Source organism: Rhamphochromis longiceps, linkage group LG2, assembly GCF_057381845.1.
Source record: "Rhamphochromis longiceps isolate RC_006_pf linkage group LG2, R_longiceps_female_GT1.1, whole genome shotgun sequence".
Taxonomy (NCBI): Eukaryota; Metazoa; Chordata; class Actinopteri; order Cichliformes; family Cichlidae; genus Rhamphochromis; species Rhamphochromis longiceps.
This window is the reverse complement of record NC_140558.1, coordinates 8,914,766-8,938,198: the sequence shown is the minus strand read 5'-3', so window position 1 is coordinate 8,938,198 and position 23,433 is coordinate 8,914,766. Positions and strand designations below refer to the sequence as shown.

General features: G+C 41.5%; 1 protein-coding gene across 1 annotated transcript in view; it reads right to left on the bottom strand.

Annotated features, from left to right (window-relative positions):
* Window positions 1-4,916: 4,916 nt before the first annotated feature.
* fat4 (FAT atypical cadherin 4) overlaps window positions 4,917-23,433 on the bottom strand; it is a 109,081-nt gene continuing 90,564 nt past the window's right edge. The window contains exons 10-17 of the mRNA XM_085416881.1: window positions 22,429-22,533; window positions 21,700-22,007; window positions 17,315-17,400; window positions 15,529-15,708; window positions 14,947-15,071; window positions 12,733-12,950; window positions 10,854-11,115; window positions 4,917-8,115 (exon numbers count right to left, since the gene is read on the bottom strand). Coding sequence (XP_085273007.1) covers window positions 6,206-8,115; window positions 10,854-11,115; window positions 12,733-12,950; window positions 14,947-15,071; window positions 15,529-15,708; window positions 17,315-17,400; window positions 21,700-22,007; window positions 22,429-22,533 — 3,194 coding nt within the window. The 3' untranslated portion in view covers window positions 4,917-6,205. The remainder of the gene's footprint in view (window positions 8,116-10,853; window positions 11,116-12,732; window positions 12,951-14,946; window positions 15,072-15,528; window positions 15,709-17,314; window positions 17,401-21,699; window positions 22,008-22,428; window positions 22,534-23,433) is intronic.

Sequence of the window (23,433 nt, the reverse complement as noted above, 5' to 3'; positions counted from 1 at the left end):
TAAAACCGCAGGGTTTTACCGAGGAAGAAAGGAGCTTTTCCAAAGATGGGACAGTCATCATCTTCCTCACACAACCACACACAAACATCTATCTTTCCCTTTCATTTCCCAACAACTCAGACTCCTCGCAGAAGCTTTCATGTGTGTTGAAAGGCATCAGCTGGCTGCAGTACACACAGCATTAAAGAACACTTATCGAAGGCGAGCCTCGCAGCTTTGATGCAGATGTGAAATGAGAAACGAGAGAGCCCCAAAGATTGGGGCATAACTTGAGGAGCATCAGTGTTGTTTCACGTGTAAGCCTTCAGAAGACTGACTGGTGATTTGTCCATCCTGCTGCAGAAAAAAGACCTGACTAACAAGGGGAGATGTAGTGAGTTGTCCGATGGGTACTGAGGATACTGAACAGAGGAGGATGTGAATAATCTAACCACTAATTGTCATTCATTTCTTATATATATATTCATGCCCAGCAAAACCGCTCAATAGAACCATCAATGCACATAATAACAACCACCTTTTAGATTATTTTAAATGGCGATATTGTCAATATTAATGTAACAGATCCATTTAATTATCAGTCAGAGCTTTACTCAGCCTGCAACACTACCTTTACAATGTGCTTTGTGACTCAGGGGGGTGATTTTGACAACAGTGAGGCTATTTAGGTGTTTCTTTAAGTAAAAATGCTTGCAAAAGTTCAGCAGTAGAAATTTCCCTTAATTAAAAACTTTGAACCTTTCAGGAAAGCGAAACAGTGTCTTTAGTGAGATTTTGTCCTTTTGTGTCTGAAAAATCTGTGTAAATCACTGCAAGTCCTCTGATTAATATGTTTTTGTCCTAATTGGAGAGGTTTCATTTCACAATTTGGCTCAGGAAGGCTCAGAGAAGTTATTGATGAGTATGAAATCATGTGACAGGCTCTGCAGTCATCACATCTCAACATGAACTGAACATTTAAAGGAGATGGATTTGTTGGACGGCAGTCATCACCACCATCATGAAAGCACCAAATGTGATGCAGCATGAGAAAAGCCATCGAAAGACACGGCCTGAGAATCCCAGCTGTGCAATGACAAAATCGAGAACATCCGGCTTTTCCAAACATTTCTGATGTTTGCTATCTTAACTTCCCTGTCTCTGCATATATTTCAAAAGTACGTCAAAATCAAATGTATTGAACCATGTCTGATACTTAAACTGTAAATAAACAATGCACAAATCATCGTCCTGCTCAGCACAGCCACACACGCCTGTGGTGCAACGTGACCAGTCAGTCAGAAAAATCTGTCCCATCAGTGGTGTTTGTAACATTTCTGTATGAATGTGCTACTATTGAGTATTTGCATTTTTTCTAAAAACTAATAAATAAAAGAACTGACACAGTTACGTTAAACATAGATAAATGAAATTTGTTTTTGCATTTTAACCTAGAAGTTTTTAAATTTTAGGAAACATAGAAAAGTAAGGAGTGAAAATGTTGCATTTTGACCAGATTTGTGACCACTAAACACATTAACTTGTGCAATATTTTGGAAGTTTGACAGGGTCCAAGGACCTTGGACCAAGTCACACTGGCCTAGAGACTGGTCTGCAACCATCTGGCAACAACCAGTCATGAGGGAGGCTTTCTAAACTAGTTGTGAAGGGTTGCTGGAGGTTGATAGCAGTCACTGGGAAAATAATTGCCAACAGTCCAAGTCATGCAGATCTACAGACCGGTCAGTGACTCCCTTGCAACAAACATATATTCCTCAACCAGGCGGCAAAAACTTCCCTGTGATTACTTTGGTCGCTGGCATATTGCTGCGCTGCTGGTTGGAAGGGAAGACAGACTGACAGACTTGTCTGCAAAACAAAGTTCAGCAACTCTCCAAGCTGCAGTGAAACTCTTAACACTGTGATGCAAACTGGAAATGGAGACGGTGCCTCAGTAATGCAGTCAATGTGTTTTAAAAGCTGCAACTAGAAGTTTTGCAACTTTTTACTTTGAAGTTGACCCTTCTCCATTTCTCATTCGGATTATATGTTTTCAAATGTTACTAATACAGTTGTACTTAGCAAGCATTTGCAGACAAACATGAAAACTACATGCAATCATGGCAATCTGTGAGCAACCAAAGATTCATAGGGAGGTTTTTGGTGCAGTGCCTTCTTTGCAACCAGTTTCACTCAGCAAAAGCCAGCCATGTCCAGCAACTACTGCCAGCTAATCAGGGAATACACACTTTTTCAAATACATGATATAACTGCGGTTGCATTTTGTCCAATATGGCAGCCGACTCTTTGAGCAATGTGTGCATGATGTCACATGAGAAACCTCAATAAAGACCAAAAACATTTTGAAATCAGCCTCAAGTGGGCCAACACCTTCCAAAGACACTTTCCCCCTTTATTTCTTTAGTCTATCTTCTTTAATTTTCCTGGTAAACATGCTTGATTTGGAGATTTCTCACATTTTAGGAGATATTCTGCATCAATTTTGTCTTAGTTTAAATAGCATAGAGGGGGAATTAAAGCAAGGAGAAAGCCAGGATATGCCAACCGAACATAATAATTCACTTACATCTATTGAAGGACACATTCCCTCTGTATGGAAGCCCGTTTCCGCCACTAAAAAAAAAAAAAGGATCCATAACTCAAAATTTCGAGTTATTTTCTCGAAATTTCGAGTTATTATCTCGAAATTTTGAGTTTTTTTCTCGAAATTTCGAGTTATTATCTCGAAATTTTGACATATTAACTCAAAATTTTGAGAAAAGCAACTCGAAATTTCGAGTTAGTAATCTACGTGAATGACGTCATTTCCATGTTACCCGGAAGCTGAAGCCCTCAGCTACAAATGCTACAGCTAAGCTACCGGTATTACATCCAGTCGTGAATGCACAGATTGCTGAGTGTTTTCAGCCTGGCTTCACAAATGATGAAATCCCTGTGTTATTAGCTGAATCACATGGTGTTACTATCAGCAAACATACTTTAATTTGTTGGGATCCGTTTTTGAGTGCGCGGTCCTGCACCATATGCTTCCGGGTAACAAGAAAGCGACCTCATTCACGTATATTTTTGATTGGCAGAGCTAACTCAAAATTTTGAGAAAAGTAACTCGAAATTTCGAGTTATTTTCTTGAAATTTCGAGTTATTATCTCGAAATTTCGAGAAAATAACTCGAAATTTCGAGAAAATAACTCGAAATTTCGAGTTATGGATACTAGCTTTTTTTTTTTTTTAGTGGCGGAAACGGGCTTCCATACCTCTGAGATATAGCTTCATTGGGTTTTTTTTAAAGTTGTTTTGATGTTGGGTTGTTCACCCTCAGCGTCTGTCCAGCACACATCCACACTCATGGTCCATTAGCATCGACTAATGAGAAAAGGAGTGACATGTGTTTTTTGATCCCGCAGTGAATGTGCTTTTAATTATCATGAGCCCTTTAATTCAAACCTTTGGAGGCACTGTTGCTGCATCAGGAGACTGAAGCTCAAACTAATCAATCTTTATAAACAAGCTTCGGGAGGATTTTGTTGTGGGGGTGAGACGCTGCTCTAAGAAAGTTACTCAGAGCTCAGTGCCATGTCCTTTTATAAACATAAGTGAAACTCTTGAGTCAACATGGAAATCATTTTAATGGGAATCATGTTTTGATGACATGTGTGAGAAAAAAAAAAAAGGAGGGGAGCTCCCTGGGAAATCCAACAACGCCTCCTTCACACCTTCGTTCGAGTTCATGTGAAGCTCTGCAAAATGCATTATGGCTGACTTGCACACACGTGATTTCTTTGCTGCATGTCTTTCCAAAATGAGAGTTGCAATCATGGTAGCGTATTCTATAATTGTGTCATTACTAACACAAATAGCTTAATGCTTACTGAAATAACAGGCAGGTGAGCTGACAGGAGTAACAGATGCTGTATTTTCTTAAGGGCCACGTCCTATAATGTAACATGCAGTTTTTGCACTTAAGACATATGCCACAATTAATCCTTAAACACATCATAAGCCTCTGCTGTTCACCAAAGTCAAGGAGCCATCTGGAAAACATCCAAAAACAGCAGGACACCCCTCCCAAAAAGACACGCGCACACATCACGTCACAAAACCAACCCCCAAGAAAATCAAGAAGACAGATCCATGTCAGTTTTCATGAGTGTTTTACGTCCTTGTGCACTGTAGAACAATGTTCCCTTTAGGTATACAAGCTTCTTCTGCTTACCTATAGAGAGGATGGTGGGGGGACTTTGCTCCTGAAGTTGCCTCTGCCCGATGTCTCAGAGCCCCCACCATCACACCAGAGAAGACACTGTGAGGTTTATTTGAATTCATCTCCCACTCACTCGTCCCACTACCTAACCAACTCCTCATTATCATTGTTTTATTATCTCAGCATTGTAGTGGTAGAGCCTTTTCAAAGAGGCTTTGGTCAACAGATTTCTCTGCAAGACCGAGCCCCTCGCGGTATATTACCCAGATTCAGGCTGTCACTCTTCACGGGGTTCATGGCTCCCTGCCTTTTCTCTCGTGGCCTCTCTCCCCTCGATGATGGAGCAGATAAGCATGTTGCATGCCGAATCACTGAGCTATGACAAAAAAAAAAAAAGCCTTTCTGCTCAATAAGACAGATGTAAATAATTGTTGAAAGCAATATAGGGCCCTGCGTCGTGGAGTCCGCTTGATGTTTTGTTTGGCTGCGAGTGAGGTGGCTCAGTTTCGTTCAGGTCCTGAATTGCCTTTTCAAATGTTTAGTTGAGACTCTGCACAAATGAAAAACTGCACAGACTGAGGCAAAAATACATAACTTACCACCCGAATGATTTGGGAAGGGGTGTAATCTGAGCATGAAGGTGGCTATTTTTAAAAACTGCCAACGCATACATGCATCTAAATGAAAGGAGGGGAAAAAGAGAAACAAAGCACATTTAAATAAATACTTTTTTTATTCTGTTATTGGCTTTTTACAGGTACAAAGCATACAGCATGTTATAGTTTTATCAAAAGTGGAAAATACTGATGTTACATTTGTAACAAATGTAAAAAATAAGTCTTCAATCTTACTTTCCCCGAAAGTAAGAACATACATTTCAGCATATGAAAATATTCATAAAAACACAGCTTAAGTAATTTAAGTTAATAAACAGTACAAAAATGTAGAAACCATACATGTCAAAATAATGAACAGGGACGCCAACATCAAGACAAATGACTCCATGATTGCTCATGAATTTAAAAAAAAATGTACACAAGTTCATAGTGTTTTAGTTGGGGTCATGTTTACAGGATTCATACATCATCATCATCATCATCATCATCATCATCGTTGCCTGAAAACACTTGGCTTGTCTGACAATGTGGTTTTGTGACTAACGACACCCTCACCATCATCCCTCCTGAAAAATCTCCTCTCTTCCTGAACTTGGGCCCAAAAACCAGAATAGTTCTGTCCCGTACTGAAATCCTCAAATGTCTGTAAGGCAGGGGGCTTGATTAAATCTCACTTTTGGAGCGTTTAGCCAGTCCTCTCTAAGAAAACACACCAGGGCAGGCAGACGGACAGACAGAGGGATCATAACATCGGTGGGGTCTGCAATACCGTGCGAGCAAAGCAATGTTCATACTTTTACACTGAGGGCTGTGTCCCGTCACCTACAGGTGCAGTTAGATCAAACACACATGCTTCCTTTTAAGTAAATTAGAAAAATGATCCTAAAAAGACAGAAACTGGGAGATTTCTCTTGCTCTATGGAATTCTCTTCCTGTGAGTTTTTAAATTATCTACGCTCTTATCTCTCCGCTGCGAATGTGACAGAAGGTTCTGGAAAGGAGAAGCAGTATTGGTAATAAAGAACAGAAGTGTTTAATCAAGATAATGTGAATGGAGTTTTGCAGTCACCAAATTGAATTCAGACATGGACTTCTTTCTTCAGTGTCAGTGGATATGTTGTAATGAGGCCTCAGAGAGATGAATGCACGAATGTACAGTCTGAACCTAGAAAAGACTGGTAAACCATTCCAAGGTGGCTCATGATGAAATCTGTTCTTTTACAGGTGCCATTTTTCTGCCTTACTGCATTAAAAGTCGTCTTATTATTTTGAGTTATGCAAAAAACATGAAGTCCAATGTTCTCTGGAAATGTACAGTCTTCTTCTTCTTTTTTTTTTTTAAATTGGAGAACGACACCATATTGTACAACATTGTAATAAATAGTCTCATACATATTGCTCAGCTTCTCCTTCATTAAGAATGGTCACTGAGCCATCTCCACTGTTCATTTCAATGTCTTTTGCTGCCGCATTCTCGGGAAGCAAGGCTAAGTCCTTGAACACATCTACATAATGCCCAAAGCCAGGGCCCCAGTTCAACAGATTGTCCCAGTTGAAGCCACCGGCTTGCTGACCCAGTTTGTGGGGTAGGGTGTAGTGCTGGTCAGTAGAGGGCATCTGGGCAACGCCAGGCCCTCCTTCTGCCCTCCGACTCGAGTAACGCCTCTGTTTAAGCCTCCCGCCGTAGTCCTCGTCGTCAGCGTCTGACTCGTTGACTTGCGAGAGCTTGGGGACCCGGGAGCTGTAGGACACAGGCTTCTCCCGGTCATACTCCATCTCTGAGCAGGTGAAGGAGTCATGTGAGTCACTTTCTGAAGAGGACTCTGGGGCAGGAATGCCATCAGCGGGGTTACGAACCCTTGACAGCGGCCTGCGGCAGTCCTCCTCTGAACTGGAGCGCCCGTGGTCAGCGCTACAGATGCTGGGGTTGCGTGGACGTGGAGTGTTAAGCCGCTCCACTTCCTCGATGGACAGCCCCACAGGAGGCCCCGTCTCCAACGGGATCTGCTCGATCGGCTGCTTCAGCCGACTGCCGGGCCTCGAGGTGTGGCCGTGGCCGGCCATGGTTTGTGGACTCTTGCTGCGCCTCCCCAACCGGGTGGCGTAGTTGAACATGGGTGGCGGTTGGCACATATCATTGTGCAGATCCAGCGGGCTGCCCTCACGACGAGCCAGGTTGAGTTCTCTGGTGGGAGTGTTTCGGTAGAAGGAGGAGGGCTTTGTGAACGGGGCTGGAGAGTGTCTGGAGAGAGGGTTTGGAGTAGGACAGGCTGAGTGGGAATGGCTGAGGGGGGTGGATCTCAGTGCTTGGGTGTACTGGGGCTGGTAGGTGTAGCTTGTTGCTCCGAGAGGTAAGGGAGATTGCCTGGCGAAGCCCAGCGGGCTGTGTCTCTGGATGGAAAACTTGGGCGTGTGACTGCGAAACTGCTTGTAGTGTTGGATGATGTCAGCATCCGAAGGAGCAATACTGCTGGCATTGTCTATATCATAATGTTCAATATCTGCCTCTGGGGCATTGCAGGGGGCACAGGGAGCACTGGGGACCGTCTCGTTGTTGTGAGGAATGTCTGTTTCATCATAGATCAGGTAAGGGTTTTCCCTCTCAATGATGTCTGGTTTGGGGTTCCCTTCCGGTTGCTTCCGTACAGTCATGTCATCTCCATATGGTGGGATGTTATCTGGGTCGTCGAATGCTACATTCTCGCTACCCTTCTTCTTTTTCTTCTTCTTCTTCTCCTTGGGTTTCTTTTCCTTGGGTTCCTTTGGCACTTTGGTCTTGTTGCGGTCCTTGCAATGGTTGCACAGGATCAGGCTGAGCACCACCAAGGCAAGGACAGTGGCACAGCTGCCAACAATAGCTGGCACCGCCCAGATGGGAAGGACCATTGTCTCTGATGTGGGACTGGGGCTGCAGACAAATCCACCATTGTTCGCCGTGTTGCACACGGTACCCTGAGGGCACTCGACTCCCAGACAGGCCACCAGGGTCTCACAAGTCTTGCCTGTGTAGAGCTCGGAGCATACACAAGTGAAACCAGAGTGGGGGTCCGGCACGCAGCTGCCTTGGTTCTGGCAGGGATTAGAGGCACAGTCGCCAGGCGGGACACACTGGTATGTGTACCACTGGTTGACGCACATGAGGCCATCCCAGCATGGATTGCTCTCACACAGGTCGGGACCTCTGCAGCCTATTTTGACGGATGAACTGGTCTTGGTTAAAGTGACGAGGCTGTGCTCTCCCATAAATGGCAGGTTCTCTCTGTTGTACTTCACGTAGGCCAAGCAGCCGTCAAAACCTGTGGACAAAAAGAAGAAAAGAAAGGGCTCAGATAACAAGAAACAGCCAACAGCAGCTAACAGGGACATTACAGTGGCCTGAAGGGGAATTGCTTCTGACTGCCACCAGACCGAATGTTTTTTTTCAAAACGTCTGCTGAAGCTGGATTGCTTCCTCATAAATACCAGGAACTGGCAACTATAATAAGAGCTGAAGGAATTTTGTTTAGATGGGTAATTGGTTCAAGCTGAGGATAAAAAGATTTTCATCATGGAAAGCACCTCCTCCAATGAAAAAATAGAAAAATCATATTCTAAAAACTGGCAGAATAAATCACTGGTCAATTTAAGAGAAGAAATATGAAATATTTTCTAACAGAGAATCCATCGTCAGAGGCATTATAGCTTCAAGACATCCATCTGGGTTGGATGAACGTCTCTGTGTCTAATTTAATCTCTTGCTTTGTGTGTTGCCTAACAGTGCTACCTCACCGGTGCAATTACATTTTTATTGAATTTATCCCAGTGCAGATTAAATCCATTTGTGTCTTTTCATTAGCCCTCAGAAAGCGAGTACACAGCGCTACACAAATGCTCAGATACACACTGAGTTAGGGGGTGGGTTCACAAACAGTCTGCCACAGATCTGCGTGCTGAGGATATGTTTGTTTTGAAATATGCCCCAGTCTTTGTGTAAAAGAGGTTGACAAATCATCCAAATTGCTCATTTTTACCATATTAGTCCATAGTATTAGGTTAGTTTTTCCCTCCCCTGAAACCCTGAAATTTACTGTGCTGCATTACCTCCTCCTGGAAACCCTCTCTTTCACCTTTTCCAAACTGTTCTTAACTCATGCTCGAGGACATCTGATCTGTGATTTAAATCTAAACTAAGAAAAGAGTCGATGAGGCTTCACAGACAGACGCTCCAAGGCGAAGTCAGATTAAATTATAATTAGTTATTTTGTCCATAAATGATACTCTGATAAAGAAACATTTATTTAACTACCGTAAATTCATAACTTTAAATCTTCGCAGTGTCAAATAGAAATAGATTTCAGGCCAGTTACTCAGAGTCTTGTTGGATCGCCACCAAATATGGTCAGCAATTGAAAGAGCAGACTATTAATTCATATGCAGGAGAAAAAAAAGAGTACTGAATTCATAAAGATTCATGAGCTCACGTGTGCTGTCGCATACTTGTGCTATATGTCCATGCACACGCCTTTAGTCTGCAGAAAAGCTTTCCATAACATGTAAAAACACTGCTAGATGTGTAACTTACGCTGGGTAAAGAGTGAATGAGTTTTTCAAAATCATTAACATGTGTGTGAAACTATTGTTAATTGTATTCCACTTGGACCGTCATGTATCTAAAATTTGATTTTCTTGACTAAATGTGATGAGTTTTTTAAAAAAAAGCCTTTTTAATGAGAAGGAGGAGGAGGAGGAAGAGGAGGCACAGGAGCTGTTCTGACTAAATGCGATTTCTTTAGACACACCAACAGTCTTGTGTCAGGATCTGTAGTGGAATTAAGGAAGGGCAAACTCCCCTCTCTAACTTTTCCCATTCAAATTTGTCCTGTAATTTGGGGGTTCAACTCTGCAACACTACAGTCACAGTACATTAAAGTGAGCTCTTAGCAGCCAGTTACAAGAAAATCTGGCAAACGGATGGTGTGTTTCACCGTCCCACTCTGCCACCAGTTCTGCAGCGTCAAGTCATAGCAACAGTGTGTAGTGTAGTTTTCTGACAGTGGCAGCAGTATGTGTTGTTTAACTAGTGATTATAGGCAGCAAACCCTGTATATTGATAAATAAAACTTATATGGAAGAAAACTTATTGTATGTCTTCCATTTTTAACCTTTAACTATTTATTCTATATAGATAATATATATGTTACATATAGCCTCTCTACTTCTTAGTCCACTAACTTTGGCTAGTTAAGCTATATTGATTGACTACTGTTAACCAAAACCTTCTGTTACAAGGAACAACATGCTTTCTCTCGATCAACTTCTGGCAATCATCTTGGTCCTTTTCAAACCCTGGAATTCTGAAGTTATTTTAGGTGTCTGGTCGCAGACAGGGTATGTCATTGTGAAGAAAAGGTTTTATTTTGCATGGAGCTTTTTTCCAAAAGTTTCAGTTTTCCTGCCAATTCCAACTAAATTCTGGAATTAAATAGTGGAAAATCACAGCAACAGTTGTTTTGAGGCAGTTTATATTGTAAGGTAAAGACCCTACAAGAATAGAGAGAAAGCCCCTTGGCGACAGTGGGAAGGAAAAACTCCCTTTTATGAGGAAAAAACCTCAGACAAAAGCAAGCTCAGGGGTGGGTGGCCATCTGCTGAGACTTGGTTGTGGGTGAGGGGAGGGAGACAGGACAAAAAGCATACTGTGGAAAAGGGACAGAGATGAATAATAACTAATGATTAAATGCAAAGTGGTGTAAGTAAGTGAAGAAGAAATACTCAGTGCATCATGGGAAGCCCCCAGCATCCTAAGTCTATTGCAGCATAACTAAGGAACTAAGGAAGGCCTGTTCCAGCCTTAACTATAAGCTTTACCAAAAGGAAAATGTTTTAAGATTAATCTTAATCTTAGAGAGTGTCTGTCTCCCAAATCCAAACTGAAAGCTGGTAAAGATTATATGCAGGAAAATGTACACCCCAAATGCCCATATGTCCACATGTCCATCATTTTTACTCTTCCCCCCAATAAATGACAGGTAACAGCTACACTGTCCAGGCTTACCTGCTCCAGTTTTCTGCTGAGCTGGCCCCGGCCCAATCCCACCAAGCGAAAAGGTTAAAACGCTGAGACCTCCAAAATCCTGTGTGGGATGTTGGATGACCCTGGGTTGGCCGTTGTCCACCTGGAGCACAGTGGCTGAGCCGTTCTTGACCAGCTGTAGCGTGTGCCACTGGCCGTCTGAAACCACTGCGTCTACCACGGTGCGCTCCACCTTCCCCGCAACGCCAGCGTCTGAGATGTAGTGGATGTTGCCGTTCCTCAGCTAAGAGAAGCAAATTTTAGATTTTAGTTATTCGCTCACAGCTCAGAGTGATCAGAGTAAACCGGATCTAGCTGGCTTTGGTAAAAACATGCATATAAACAGTATATAAAAGACATTAACAATCATGTGAATCTGCAAACTGCCATTATTTCTGATGTCAAGCATAAAATAAAAATAGTCTTTGAAGAAAGTCGAGATAAACAGTGGTTAAAACTGCAGTTTTTTAGATTAATGCAATAAGTTATCGTGTCAGTATCAATCATGACCGATGAGAGGAAGTCTTGTCTCAGTCCCCACAAAACTACCACAGCAGTGCTTTCAGACTATGGTCGGAGATCGAAAACAAAAATGCAGCTGGATGCTCATACTATAAATCTTTCTCCCACTGGGACACACTGCAGTCAATCATGTTCTCACAACTTGTGTGTGTAGCTACAGTCACTCAGCCAGAAAATGATCAGAAGCTCAAGCACGACAAATTTAGGGAAAGCGCATATATTCCAACGGCCACAAGAGAAGGCTCTTTACTGAAGAGGGACGACGATTGTGCTTTAAAAAGAAATTAATCAAGCTCGCTTTGGCACGCACAGCAAATTTGTGGCTTACACTGTGTATGGTAATCGCATGTGTTCTCCCGACTTCGATGGAAAAGTAATCCTACCCACCTCCCCCAAAATCAGCAGTGATAAGTCGCTTCCGGAAGAATTGATGTAAAAAGGGAAAAGTGGAAGTCTCCCCAGCCAAAGAATACTAAGAGCTCTCAAGCTGGAAAACCAATCAAGGAGTTTATCTATTAAACATCTTGTTTTTCATTTCTCAGTTTATATAGTTCTCTCTCAACATATGTACACCCACAGTATGTATTCCCCTACTGCTCTTTTGTTTTTAGGTTTCAAAGCACTTATAATACTTTTCTGGACTATTTAGGAAGCCGCAGTGGTGATTTGATGAGCACCAGAAGCTGTTCAGTGGCGGAAAACAAAATCATAAGAGACAAAGCCCGATGCTGAAGTGGGAACGGGTTGATGCTGCTGAGACTGCAGGGTGTCTACATGGAAACTGAAGAGGATGAATGAATGCTCAGGCCTCCTTGGGCAGCTGCCCACGGTCAGGCAAAGGGAGGAGGGTGTACTGAACAGGACGAGAAGAGAGAAAAGACAGACTGGAGTAAAAGAAAGTGGGTGAGAAAGACGGGGTAGATTTCCTAGAATGAAAGTGGAACGTAGCACACACAGAAATATATATTACCTAGACATGTTTAGGATACAAATGTTCAAGGTGTCTTAACAGTGTATCAGGAGCTGTGGCGTAAATACTGTTAGTGATGCAAGATACTGCCTGGTCTACAGCTCTGTCATACCAAAAGAAGCTGGTATGTAGATGCTTAAAATATCATCTACATAGTAACTTCATAGATAATCTATGAAACATCAAAGACAGAAGCTTCATTTTACTAGACCTGAGTTGATCCAGGGCTTTAAATTTTAGTGAATAGCCTCCCTTTCTAAGCATAGCTACTTATTTACTGTTCACAAGCATGATTTGGAAAGCTTTTATTGTGAAATTTACTCTTCATTGCCAACTCATTAAACTCACACACAAGGCAACCTTCCTCACCTTAACAGTAGTGTAGTTACTGCTCTCTTGCACATGCAGCAGAGTGCCGGTCTTGCTGCGTGTCCTGAACTTGACCTTCAAGTTGCTGGGACCCATGGGGTCAGAGGTCGTTCCCTGCAGAGACCGTCTCAGCAAGATGTCACGTTTTGGGCCCTGCTTCAGGGTGTAGTCCAGGCGGCCAGTACCATCCAGAGACAGAGCGGTGTCGGCTGTCATGTCTGTGTGAGAAAGACAGAAAATATCTTGTGACTTCACACGAGTTTCGCAGGCGGCTTTTAAACTTCCATTTCCACTCTGCTCCTGGCGGACGGTCAGGTGCAAATGATTTTCCTAATCCGACTGCCATAACCACGAATCGGTCCTTCCATTCTTACCAGCGATTACTGATATCTTCCCATAACATCATCGAGTCAGTTTTCAGAACAGCCCGTGTATCGCTGAGCAAGATAATGATTTCTAATAGAGATTAAGTAGGAAAATAACTGAAATGAAAACTGCAAGCCATCTCATTATTACTTAGTGGGATGGCACGTGAATTTTGTGTGCATGTTAACTATAAACCTGAGGCATTGCTAATTGCATCATTTCATTTCAAGAAGCAACAAGCCTTTTGGCATATTTCATTATTACTATAATGAATATGAGCCCTCTTGCTAATACACTATTAAAAGATTAGCATGTTATCCAGGATAAATAGCCATATGAATGTTAATAAAATACTGATGTGATTATTTCATGAAAGCAGTGTATTTATGAGGATATTTGTATATTTTGGAAAAAGGTAAAAAAGCTCAAAAGTCACTTTTAAGTTTTCTATTTAAAATGTGCTTAGAAATAAGAGCACAGATGAGAATGAAACAGAATTTTAACAAATTATAAGATTTATCAACAGTCACTGAGACTCAGAAAAATTGGTGTTGGTGAGTTTTCTTACTGTCAGAGACTGACTGCAAGTAGTTGCAGTGACCAGTTCCTGCCGAGAGATTGAGCCTGCAACACATTCAACCTCTGCACGAGCACGGCTGGACAGTTGTGGGAGGCAACCTGTGTCTAGACAACTGTAGTCTGACTTGAACTACATTCCATCTGAGACAACTGCCGTCTAATTTACTGATCCAGACAGATTCCCAACATGTTGCAATCAGTCTCAGTCAGTCTGTGCTAATGGGTGCAACTTCTCTGCGATGGGTCTCTTTGCAACAGGGGACTCAACTCGGCTGGTTGTATTCTGGTTCTATTCCCAAATAAGAGCAATGTTGCTGAGCACCTATGTCATTTTGTAGCAAAGTCACCGTTCTGCAGTAACTATCGCTATTTGTAAGATTTTGACCCTGAATGTAAGCAGTTATTGTGAAAGTAGATGGGATTTTTCTTGCTAATTTATCACAGTTAATTGGCATATTATCTCCAAAAAATTTCCACAAAGTTGCAAAATTGCATGTTCAATGCACCAAATCACAATAATTTTGGTTGTGCCGCAAACTCCAACCACTGTTTTCTCTAATAGGACTGTAGCACAAGTCTGTCGTGCCACTTATTATCTGAGGATGAATGTTTCTGTCCCACATTCACAGGGTTCAAAAATGTAAATCTTTACACAATCTGTTCTTTAAATTAAATTAACCAGGGCCCTAGAGTCTACATGACATATTTTATTCACGGCATTTCTTGTTGTTGTTTATTTTTTTTCTTTTCTCTTTCCAGCAAACAATACATATGACACTAAGAAAGCCTGCTCTGCTCCATGTGTGCTAGAAGAAAATGTCTCTCATCCTTTTTTTCGTGCCAGTAAGCAAACCAGCAGATTTCCCACAAAATCAAACCTGATGGCAAACAGGGAAAAGCTCGCAGTAATGATCTTGTTTGTTTCCAGTAACAATATCAAAGTCTTTGAAAAAAATCTGGTAATAATTACCAGTAACACCGCAAAACACAATGTTGCACCTTACACAGTAGCTATAAGTTTCTGTCAGTTCTCATGTGTCTCAAAGGGTTTTCTGCATTTTTTTAGGTCTCTGATGCAAGTCGAATTTATCTCCTATAAAGTACACAAATGCTTTGAAATGAAGCTCAGAACCCACCGATGTGGTCTATATTAAGCTACATGGTGCAGTATGATGACTCAGGAGGGATAATTCATAAATAATCATGGCAGAATATTCCTAAGTAAGTGCAAACTCAGCAAAAAGAGAGACTTCAAAGACATATACTTACATTTCTCACAGAATTTGCCAGTGAAGCCATCCACACACTGGCATTGTTGCCAAGACCAGTGGTCCACACAGGTGCCCCCATGTCTGCAGGAGCTGGTGGTGCAGGCTCCTTCCAGTCTCGGACATCTACGGACACAATAACACACAAACTGACAATCAGACAGTGAATTTGACAAGTCAGCCACACAGACGGGGGGTCCGCGGAAAAAGGAAACTCCAAAAACAGGAGCAGATGAGCTGTGATTTCTCTTCCCGTGCGGCAATACAAAAAACCCCATAAAGAACCTCAGAGAATTAGCATATTAAAAGATCTGTCCTCGCTTCGCTATTCACGAGGAAGACAGTGAGGAAAAAAATTCTCTGGAATTCTGCAATTGGTTTCCCCCATCAAAAATCTTCCATTTGTACTTCAAAAAAAAAAGAAGACATCTTTTTAAAAACTCCCGAGAGGGTTTGAAAGTGTGAACAGATGTCCCACAGCGAGAGTCAAGGAGGTTAGAGAAGACGGACAGATGGGAAGAAGAAAAAGGAGATGGAGAGAGGCTGGGAGCGGGAGTAAAGGGGGAGAGGTTGGGATGCGGACCTGTCAAGGATGCCATGCGATGCCAGCGCCTGACTGGGCTCCAGCGGGCGGCCGTTGACAGCAAACTCCATGATGCAGCCGACAAAGTCGTGGGTGGCGACCTGACCGCGCCGATGAAGGATGGGTTCTATTGACCTGACGCCTCCCACAGAGAGCCTGTTGGGCTGCACATCGAGGATCCTACAAACACGCACACAGATAGATGAACAGGAGTGCACAAAGACTTAAAATGGATCACGACAGAAAGGAACATATGAGCAGAAACCCAAACGCTAAAAAATGCATTCAAGTATTCAAAGCACACACACAGACACGCACATTTTCACAAGCTTACACAGAAAAACAACGTGGGTCAGCGAGTTTCACAACAATATGGTCCCAAGACCCTTGCAAAATAAACCTTTGCTGATCTCTGTGGCCTTTCCTCATCTGCCAAATCTGTCTCTCACGCATACACACATATAAAATATGCACACACACACACAGCGAAAAACACACAGGAAAACATGCACAGTCTAAAGTTTTCGCCCCACAGGGCCTGGCTCTGTGCAGCAGCACTGGTCATCCAGTAATTTAATGACGGTTTACATCATATATCACATATTTGCAACAGATGACTTCATTCTGACTTTGAGTTATTTGTGTAGAAATATGTAAGAGAAAGGCATTTTAAGCAATTTGCATACAACGGAAGACTTAGACAGTAACACAGGAGTAAAGGTCACAATGCTTTGTCTACAGCATTAAGGAATTTTCACTATAATAAAAAGAATTAAAGGTCAACACTTTAACCAGAATAGCCATAAAAATTTAGAAAAAAATATAGAAATATTTGTTTGAACAAAAGTAAAGTTTCATTCTTTGCTCTCTACTTTAGAGATTAGCACTTAATAGAACTGGAAGCATCACTGTGAAACTAAAGGTTGAACCTCTGCAATTCATCTCTAAAGTACTGCTTAAAGAAAAACAGTTAAGGCAAGACAAAAATATAAATTGCTGCTTACTGTTATGAAGCTTCCTAACAAAGTTCACTTTGTTCTTATGAATCATCTTGTGGGTCCTTTAACTCACAAAATGTCTAAATTAAGCAAAGGGAAATAAACCATGCTAAGTTTATCCTGAGAAATGGCAGCTGAAACGTAAGCTGTTTTCTCATTTTCAGATGTAAACTTTGACAAGTGTATTGAGAATGTCAGAGGAATACAGTCGAGACCTTGGATGTTGCGTTAGATGTCTTCTCAGTCCTCGAAATACACAGTTTGGTTTACACGAGTGCCTGAGTAGAGCCTCAAGGACACACTTGGACATTAAATGGAATTTGTACTAAGGAGGTGGCAGAGTAATGAGTCTTCTAAGGTAACCTCTAGAAAAGTTGAAAAGTTCAAGGATACAGAACATCTGTGCAAGCTGCTGCACATACAGCAACATTTTAAAGCCATAAAATGTTGGAAAACACGGATCGTCATCCATTGACGAGAAGGACAATATGTGGTTAATTAAACCTCTTGATTATGAAGTGTTGATTCACTGCAGAGCGCAATGCAACAGCTGTAAAATATTAGACAAGTATGCTCACACCAGGTATACAAAACCTTTTGGTTATGTATGACTTTCCATTATTTTTACAGTTGTGAAAAATTATTCATCAAGTTTTCCAGTCCTCAGAAGTGAAACTGTCAACAGCGCTTTCCCATTCACAGTTTCTACGGATCATAGAAACAGCTGTTCAGCGTACTGGGCAATACATGCATATATGTGTTTTTGTGTGTGTGTGCTGCTTTCTTACCAGTCAGTGTGCACTGCCACGTTGCTCACAGCACAGTAGCCTGGTTCCTGGTCATCACCACACAGGTCCACGGTCAGGGATGCAGCCTGCATGATGACAAGAACACACATACTGCTGTCACGTGTGATTCTCTTTAAGAGAAACAGCTGTGAAGCTACACTGACTCACACAATTATTGTTCAGGGAGGAAATTACATTTAAGTAAAAAAATGTTTCTGGAAGAGTGTGGTTGACATAAACACCAACAACATGTGTCACTCACTGTTATTTGTGGTGGGGGTGGGCCATAAAACACTCAGTCAATATCAGTCTATCAGTCACTTTTTCTTTGTTAAGAGTGTTTTTCCAGAATGTGGAAACCCCCCCCCCCCGCGCTTTTCATTTGGGGCTTAAACACAGGATGCATTTCAAATTGTTTTTTAGCAAATGTATCTATACTCCTTTTGTTAGTGGTCAGTTTAAAGACAGTCCCATGTAAAAAAGGGACACATGCTAAAAATATGCTCAAAATAGGGCACCAGTGCTAAACCATTTTCTTTGCAGGTTAAATAAAATATTTGAGTAACTAAACTAATTTTATGTTATTAATGGAGCAATTCAATATATTTTGGACTATATCTTCATTAAAATAAAACAAAACAAAAGTCTACAACCTGTGGAAAATTGAGCTAAATTCTTGCCTTCAGCATCCAACAACCACCGACAAGTGGTCAAGGAATACTCATATTCACCTCATAACCAGTGGTTGCCAGGTGGTTGCAGACCAGTCTTTAGGCTTCTGTCACTTGATCCTAAATTGTCGCCATGACTGGCTTCACGTGTCAGCACGACCTCTATAGCCGTAAGCTGTTTAGCTTAGCACAAAACCTGGTACAGACTTATTCTGTCAGAGGGTTATAATATCCAGCTAGCATCATCTTTGAAGTTCAGTACTCAAAAGATTTTCCATTTTGTGCTAAGCTAAGCTGTGTGCTGGTAAAATCATATCCAACTTATATATGAAAGCGGTATTAATTTTCTCTCTGTTATACCAGATGGTGAATAAGTATTTCCAAAAATGTTAAGCTTTTTCTTTCTTCTAAAGATGGCAACAGCTGTTTAATTAAACCCCATATTGTGACAGTGAACGACAGAGGGACAGAGCAACCTGATGGGTGCTATATGCTTATTGTTCAAAGTTTATTGTCACAAGAGAACAAAATCCTCAAACCAATTGTATTTCCTTCCCGATTCCCTGCCTGAAGTATTTAAAGGCAAATTTCTAAACCCTAAAACCCATCAGAATGTGTGAATATAAATAAATATTTTCTCAAGCACCGTTGGCATATCTTTTACTAATGAGTTCTGGCACCATAAGCTGAGGGTTACTTCATTCAGATGAGTTACAGTATATGTTCCTGAACATTTGTGTTCCTAAGTCTTGTTCAGTGGTTAATGTGAGCTTTGTTCACCACAAGCCATGCAGTCACATTATTTTTCTTTATTTCATGAGTGTTCAATGGGAGAGGGGCACAGAAATGCCATACATTACAGCAAGCGTTTCCCGTTTCCCGTTAATGGGACAAAAGCTTTTGGCCAGATGTGGATTATTCTCTTTTCTCCCTCTGTGCTCAGAGAAGAAACGACCCTGCTAGAAAAAAATAATAAAAATGGGCTGGTGAGGAAACTGCCCGGAAAAGTGTGTGAACGTGTTGAAAAACCAGGGCAATCACGCTCCACCTCTCGTGGAGCTTAAGTAAATACGGACCACACTGGCTTGCATCTCTGACACAAATCATCCACAACCCACCGGGCACACACACACACAGAGTTCATTTAGTACACTCGTGTCAACCCCCGAGTCAGACACACGAACACACATAATCAAATGAGAAAAAACTACAGAGACAAGAACGAGTCGAAGAACAACAGAACACATTTGTGACTCCGAGGCGCCATAAAGAACATCAGAACCACATAAACATTTTATTAATGTTTTTCCTGTGATCAAAGGCACTGCAGTCATGCTTCTGCATTCACTGTCAACTGTCACGAGCTGTGCAGGAGGAATAATTTCTCAAAAGAAACCTTAGAAATGAAGAGCAAATGCATCCCCCAAAAAATGAGGAGTGTATTTTTCAGCTTGGCTAGCACTGGAGGAAATTTGAAGAAAGCACCACAGGAGATCATTGTTTTCCCCATGACTAATACAATGGGGTGGGGGGTGGGGGGGTGGGGGGGTGGGACCACAACCTTACTCTCTGTTGTGGTACATGAGCTGAGTAACATTTGTTTTGTGCTTGTTTCTAGGACAAATAACTCACCTAATCCAAAACTTAATGATTTGCTGCTGGTGTTAATCAGCGGCAGTCCTAAACTGTCAAACTGAATTTGAAACATCATTGTCAGAAGATTTGAGTTTGTTCTCACATGATATCACTGTAATTGGTATTAATGTATAATTTAATCCAAATAATGCTTATTATTCTTCTACTCACCACCAAAATGTGATCTAAGAGTACAGAAACACTGCATCTTTGACAAGAATGACTCATCCAAGGTTTTTCCTTTTTTGTATTCTCAAATCTCCATGGAGATTTCTGTTTATAGTTTCAACCACTACTCCTCTTTTTTTCATGCCCTCAAAGATTACTACAAACTCTGCAAAATGAAATTGATCAGCTTTTCAGACTGCAGAGCAGATGGTCCGGCACGGCAACACGAGGACAAGTATGTTGTAGTTGGAGCTGCCAGGCAGGAGGAAGGCAGAAAGACCACAGAGACGTTTAATGGATGTAGAGAAGGAGGACGTGCACAAGGCTGTTGTGACACAAAGATATGCCAGGGATAGGGTGAGATGGAGGCAAATCACCCACTGTGGCAACGCCTAAAGGGAGCAGCCGAAAGAAGTAGTTGTTCTCAAATCCAGTTGGCCTTCATTAGGTTAAAAAAATAAGCTAAATCTGACACGGATATGGTTCTGTTTGGGAGCTAATGAGTAACAGTTGAGAAATTTCACATTTTACATTAGAAATGACTTTTTCTTTTTCTTTGTTTATGGCACTTGGACCAATAGCTGCAGTGTTAACCACGAATACAGAAGCAAAGAGAAACATGTCAAACTTTATGAAATGCACTTTGATGTTGCATTCAAATGCTTTTGCTAAATACAGTTAATGGTACTGTAGATTATATATTAAAGGACGCGACATTAAGATAAACTCACTTGGAACAAGGCAATATGGCTGTTTGAATTTTGACACCGATGCTTTGGATGCTTTAAAGCTGGAAACAGTTACATCCTTCCTTAAACTCTCCACTGAACCTTTAACTATTAACATTTTCCATTACTGTGGTTTAAAACTGACGTCTTCGTACACTGTAACTCGTTGGACTGAGACAATTTGCCTAACATTTATGGTATTTGACAATTAAAACTAATTCCTGCAGAGATGACAGTAACTGAGATGGTTGCAGTATCTGTGAACTCTCTGCTCCCTCTGATTACTTGGAGCCTTCATGGTGAAGCAGTGCATGACCGTGTCCGTGGTTTGCGTCTGCTTTCGGGATTGGCTCAGAATTTAGGTGCAGGAACGCAGAACAGACCTCAAGCCTGGCCACCGAAATGACCCGTAGCACCTTTTGCAAACACGGTGATCAGGTTCACTTTACACCGCTCAAGGGAGCTGGCACTTCAGGCGTGACACACTCACATTTCTCTCTCATTCTTCAACAGCCCCAACACGACCACCTTCGCATAATATTCACCGGGTACCATTTGCAGACAGAATCACAGCTTTCAACGTGTGCTGTATTCCTTTACACCCGTCACTCTGCACCATCTCAAAACTGACAATTTAACGATTTTACCAGCTTCCTATGAAACTCCCAGTGCACGGTGGGAAATGACAGATTTGAAGTCCAGCAGGAGAGCTACATTATAGAAGGCTTGACAGGGCCTAGCTGGATCTTTTTTCCTCCTCCTGCCTTGCCACTGCATTGCTGGCAGGGAGAAGCCTCTCATTCAGAGCACAGGAGACAGGATTTCAACCTTCATGGCCATTTTGGATCCTGGTATTGTAAATCACAACTAGCAATAAAATATAATTACAAACCATGAAAACCATAAGCTGAGCTACCCGTGGTTTGGGGAAGTTTAATTATCATCTGATGGTGCAAAAAAGAATATAAGGCCAAATTTGGAGTCAGCTTCAGCTATAAAAGCTCAGGACATAAATGCTATTGAATGTGCAGTCCCTTTGCAACTATGCAGCATTTTCTGATTTTCCTAAATGTTTTTGCTGCTAGACCCATAAAAACTAATATGCCACTTAAAGCAAGAGCGAATGATGAGAAACATTTAGAGTATGAGATATTTTCTATCGTAAAAAAACAGGAATTCTTACCATCCCAGCTCTCCTGGCAATGACTGTGTGGAACTGCCCATCCGAAACTTTTATCATGGTCATCAATTTATAAGTTCCACTTCCCAAGTTAAAAGAGAAGCGCATCTGTCCCTCGAAGATCTCCAAAGCCAGGAACTCCGCCTTGTCTCCGGTCTGGTTATCGTGGTTGTATAAAAGCAGCGCGTTGCTCTTCAGGGTAGCAAACTTGATATATATGTAGTTATTGTTGGGATCCAGAGACGGAAACTCCATGTAGGAGAGCTCCTCAAAGCCATAGCTGTTCAACTCGCAGTGCTTGCCGAAAACCCCTGAAGAAAAAAACAGACCGAAAGTGGAATCATGGAGGAAGCCAATGAATGATTCACAGTGCTGCTGTGATAAAAATATCTACAGATAAAACAGAATCTTTATCAAGCAGCATTATCTGCTTTGTATATAGAAGTAACAAAGCAGATATCGTAGCTGTGCGATCACAGTCTTGCAAAAGACTCTTTAAAAAGTTGAAAACTTTTTTTTTTCTTGCATCAACTGGAGACTACTACTGAGGACAGCAATACAACACATGAAAAATGGAGACAAAAAATGACATGACAGTTTCCACATTTGTTTAAGAAATCAAAGGTTAAGAATGAAATAGCTGCTGGGAGAGTGCACATCTGAATTTGTCCATCTTGCTTTTCAATTTAGCGGGACTCTGTAATACCCTGAAAGTTTCCTACTATTACTTACCAAATGGACAATGACAGTAATATCCATCCACTCGATTCTGACAGGACCCGCCATTAAAACACGGGTTACACTCACAGTGATTGATGATGGAATCACACGTTTTGCCTGGGTTCACAGAACAACACAAATTAAAATGGATGGGGTGGCAGACAACACAGGAAAACCCCAAAGGGAACACAGTTCACTTTCCCCACAGGCCAAGTCATGCACGCCTTTCATCGCCTCACAGCTGAGAAATGCACTGCAAAAAAAAGATCCATTTAACTACGTACTACACCTTTAAATCTCATTCAAGCTCAAACAACAATACGATAAAAGTGAAAACTGTAAGTTCACCTGTTTCAGTGCAGTTTCACAAAGCTATTTTGGAAATAGCATTGCTTGCCCAAGATGATATCATTTGACCAAAAACAACATCTTGAAACTTTTATAGGAAAAAAACGAAATGATCTCATTCAACTGGCAGATTCCTCTCACTAGGAATAATCAGATTTTCAAACTCATTGCAAATTATGTTTGGACGAGGCTGTTTTTTTTTGGTTTTGGTTTTGTTTTGTTTGTGTGGGATTTTTTTTTGCAGGGCAGAAAGGCAAATAGTTGGAATGTACACAAATGGCCACCATACATACAAACAAACATATAAATGAAGTTTAAACATCACGATAAGGAATGCGACGTTGATAATACAAATAATACACTGGCTCCGAGAGAACAAACGGTTCATGAGTGGTTAAATAGAAAAAGATTGACAATGAACTTTTGAAAATGCATTTTATGCTGTAAATCTTGAGACAAGTTGCTTAATGGAGACAGATTCTGCTGCCAAACACCAGTTGTGGAAACAGGAAGTTGAGAGTTCACCAGGAGGGCATGCAAACTACTGTAAGTCAATAGGTGCCTTTCTGCAGGAGGGTCATTTATCTTGATGAAACCTAAAGAATTGTGTTCATTTTTTATCATCATAATAAAAAAGGACAGTAATGACTTGACTTGAGGCAAATTGCC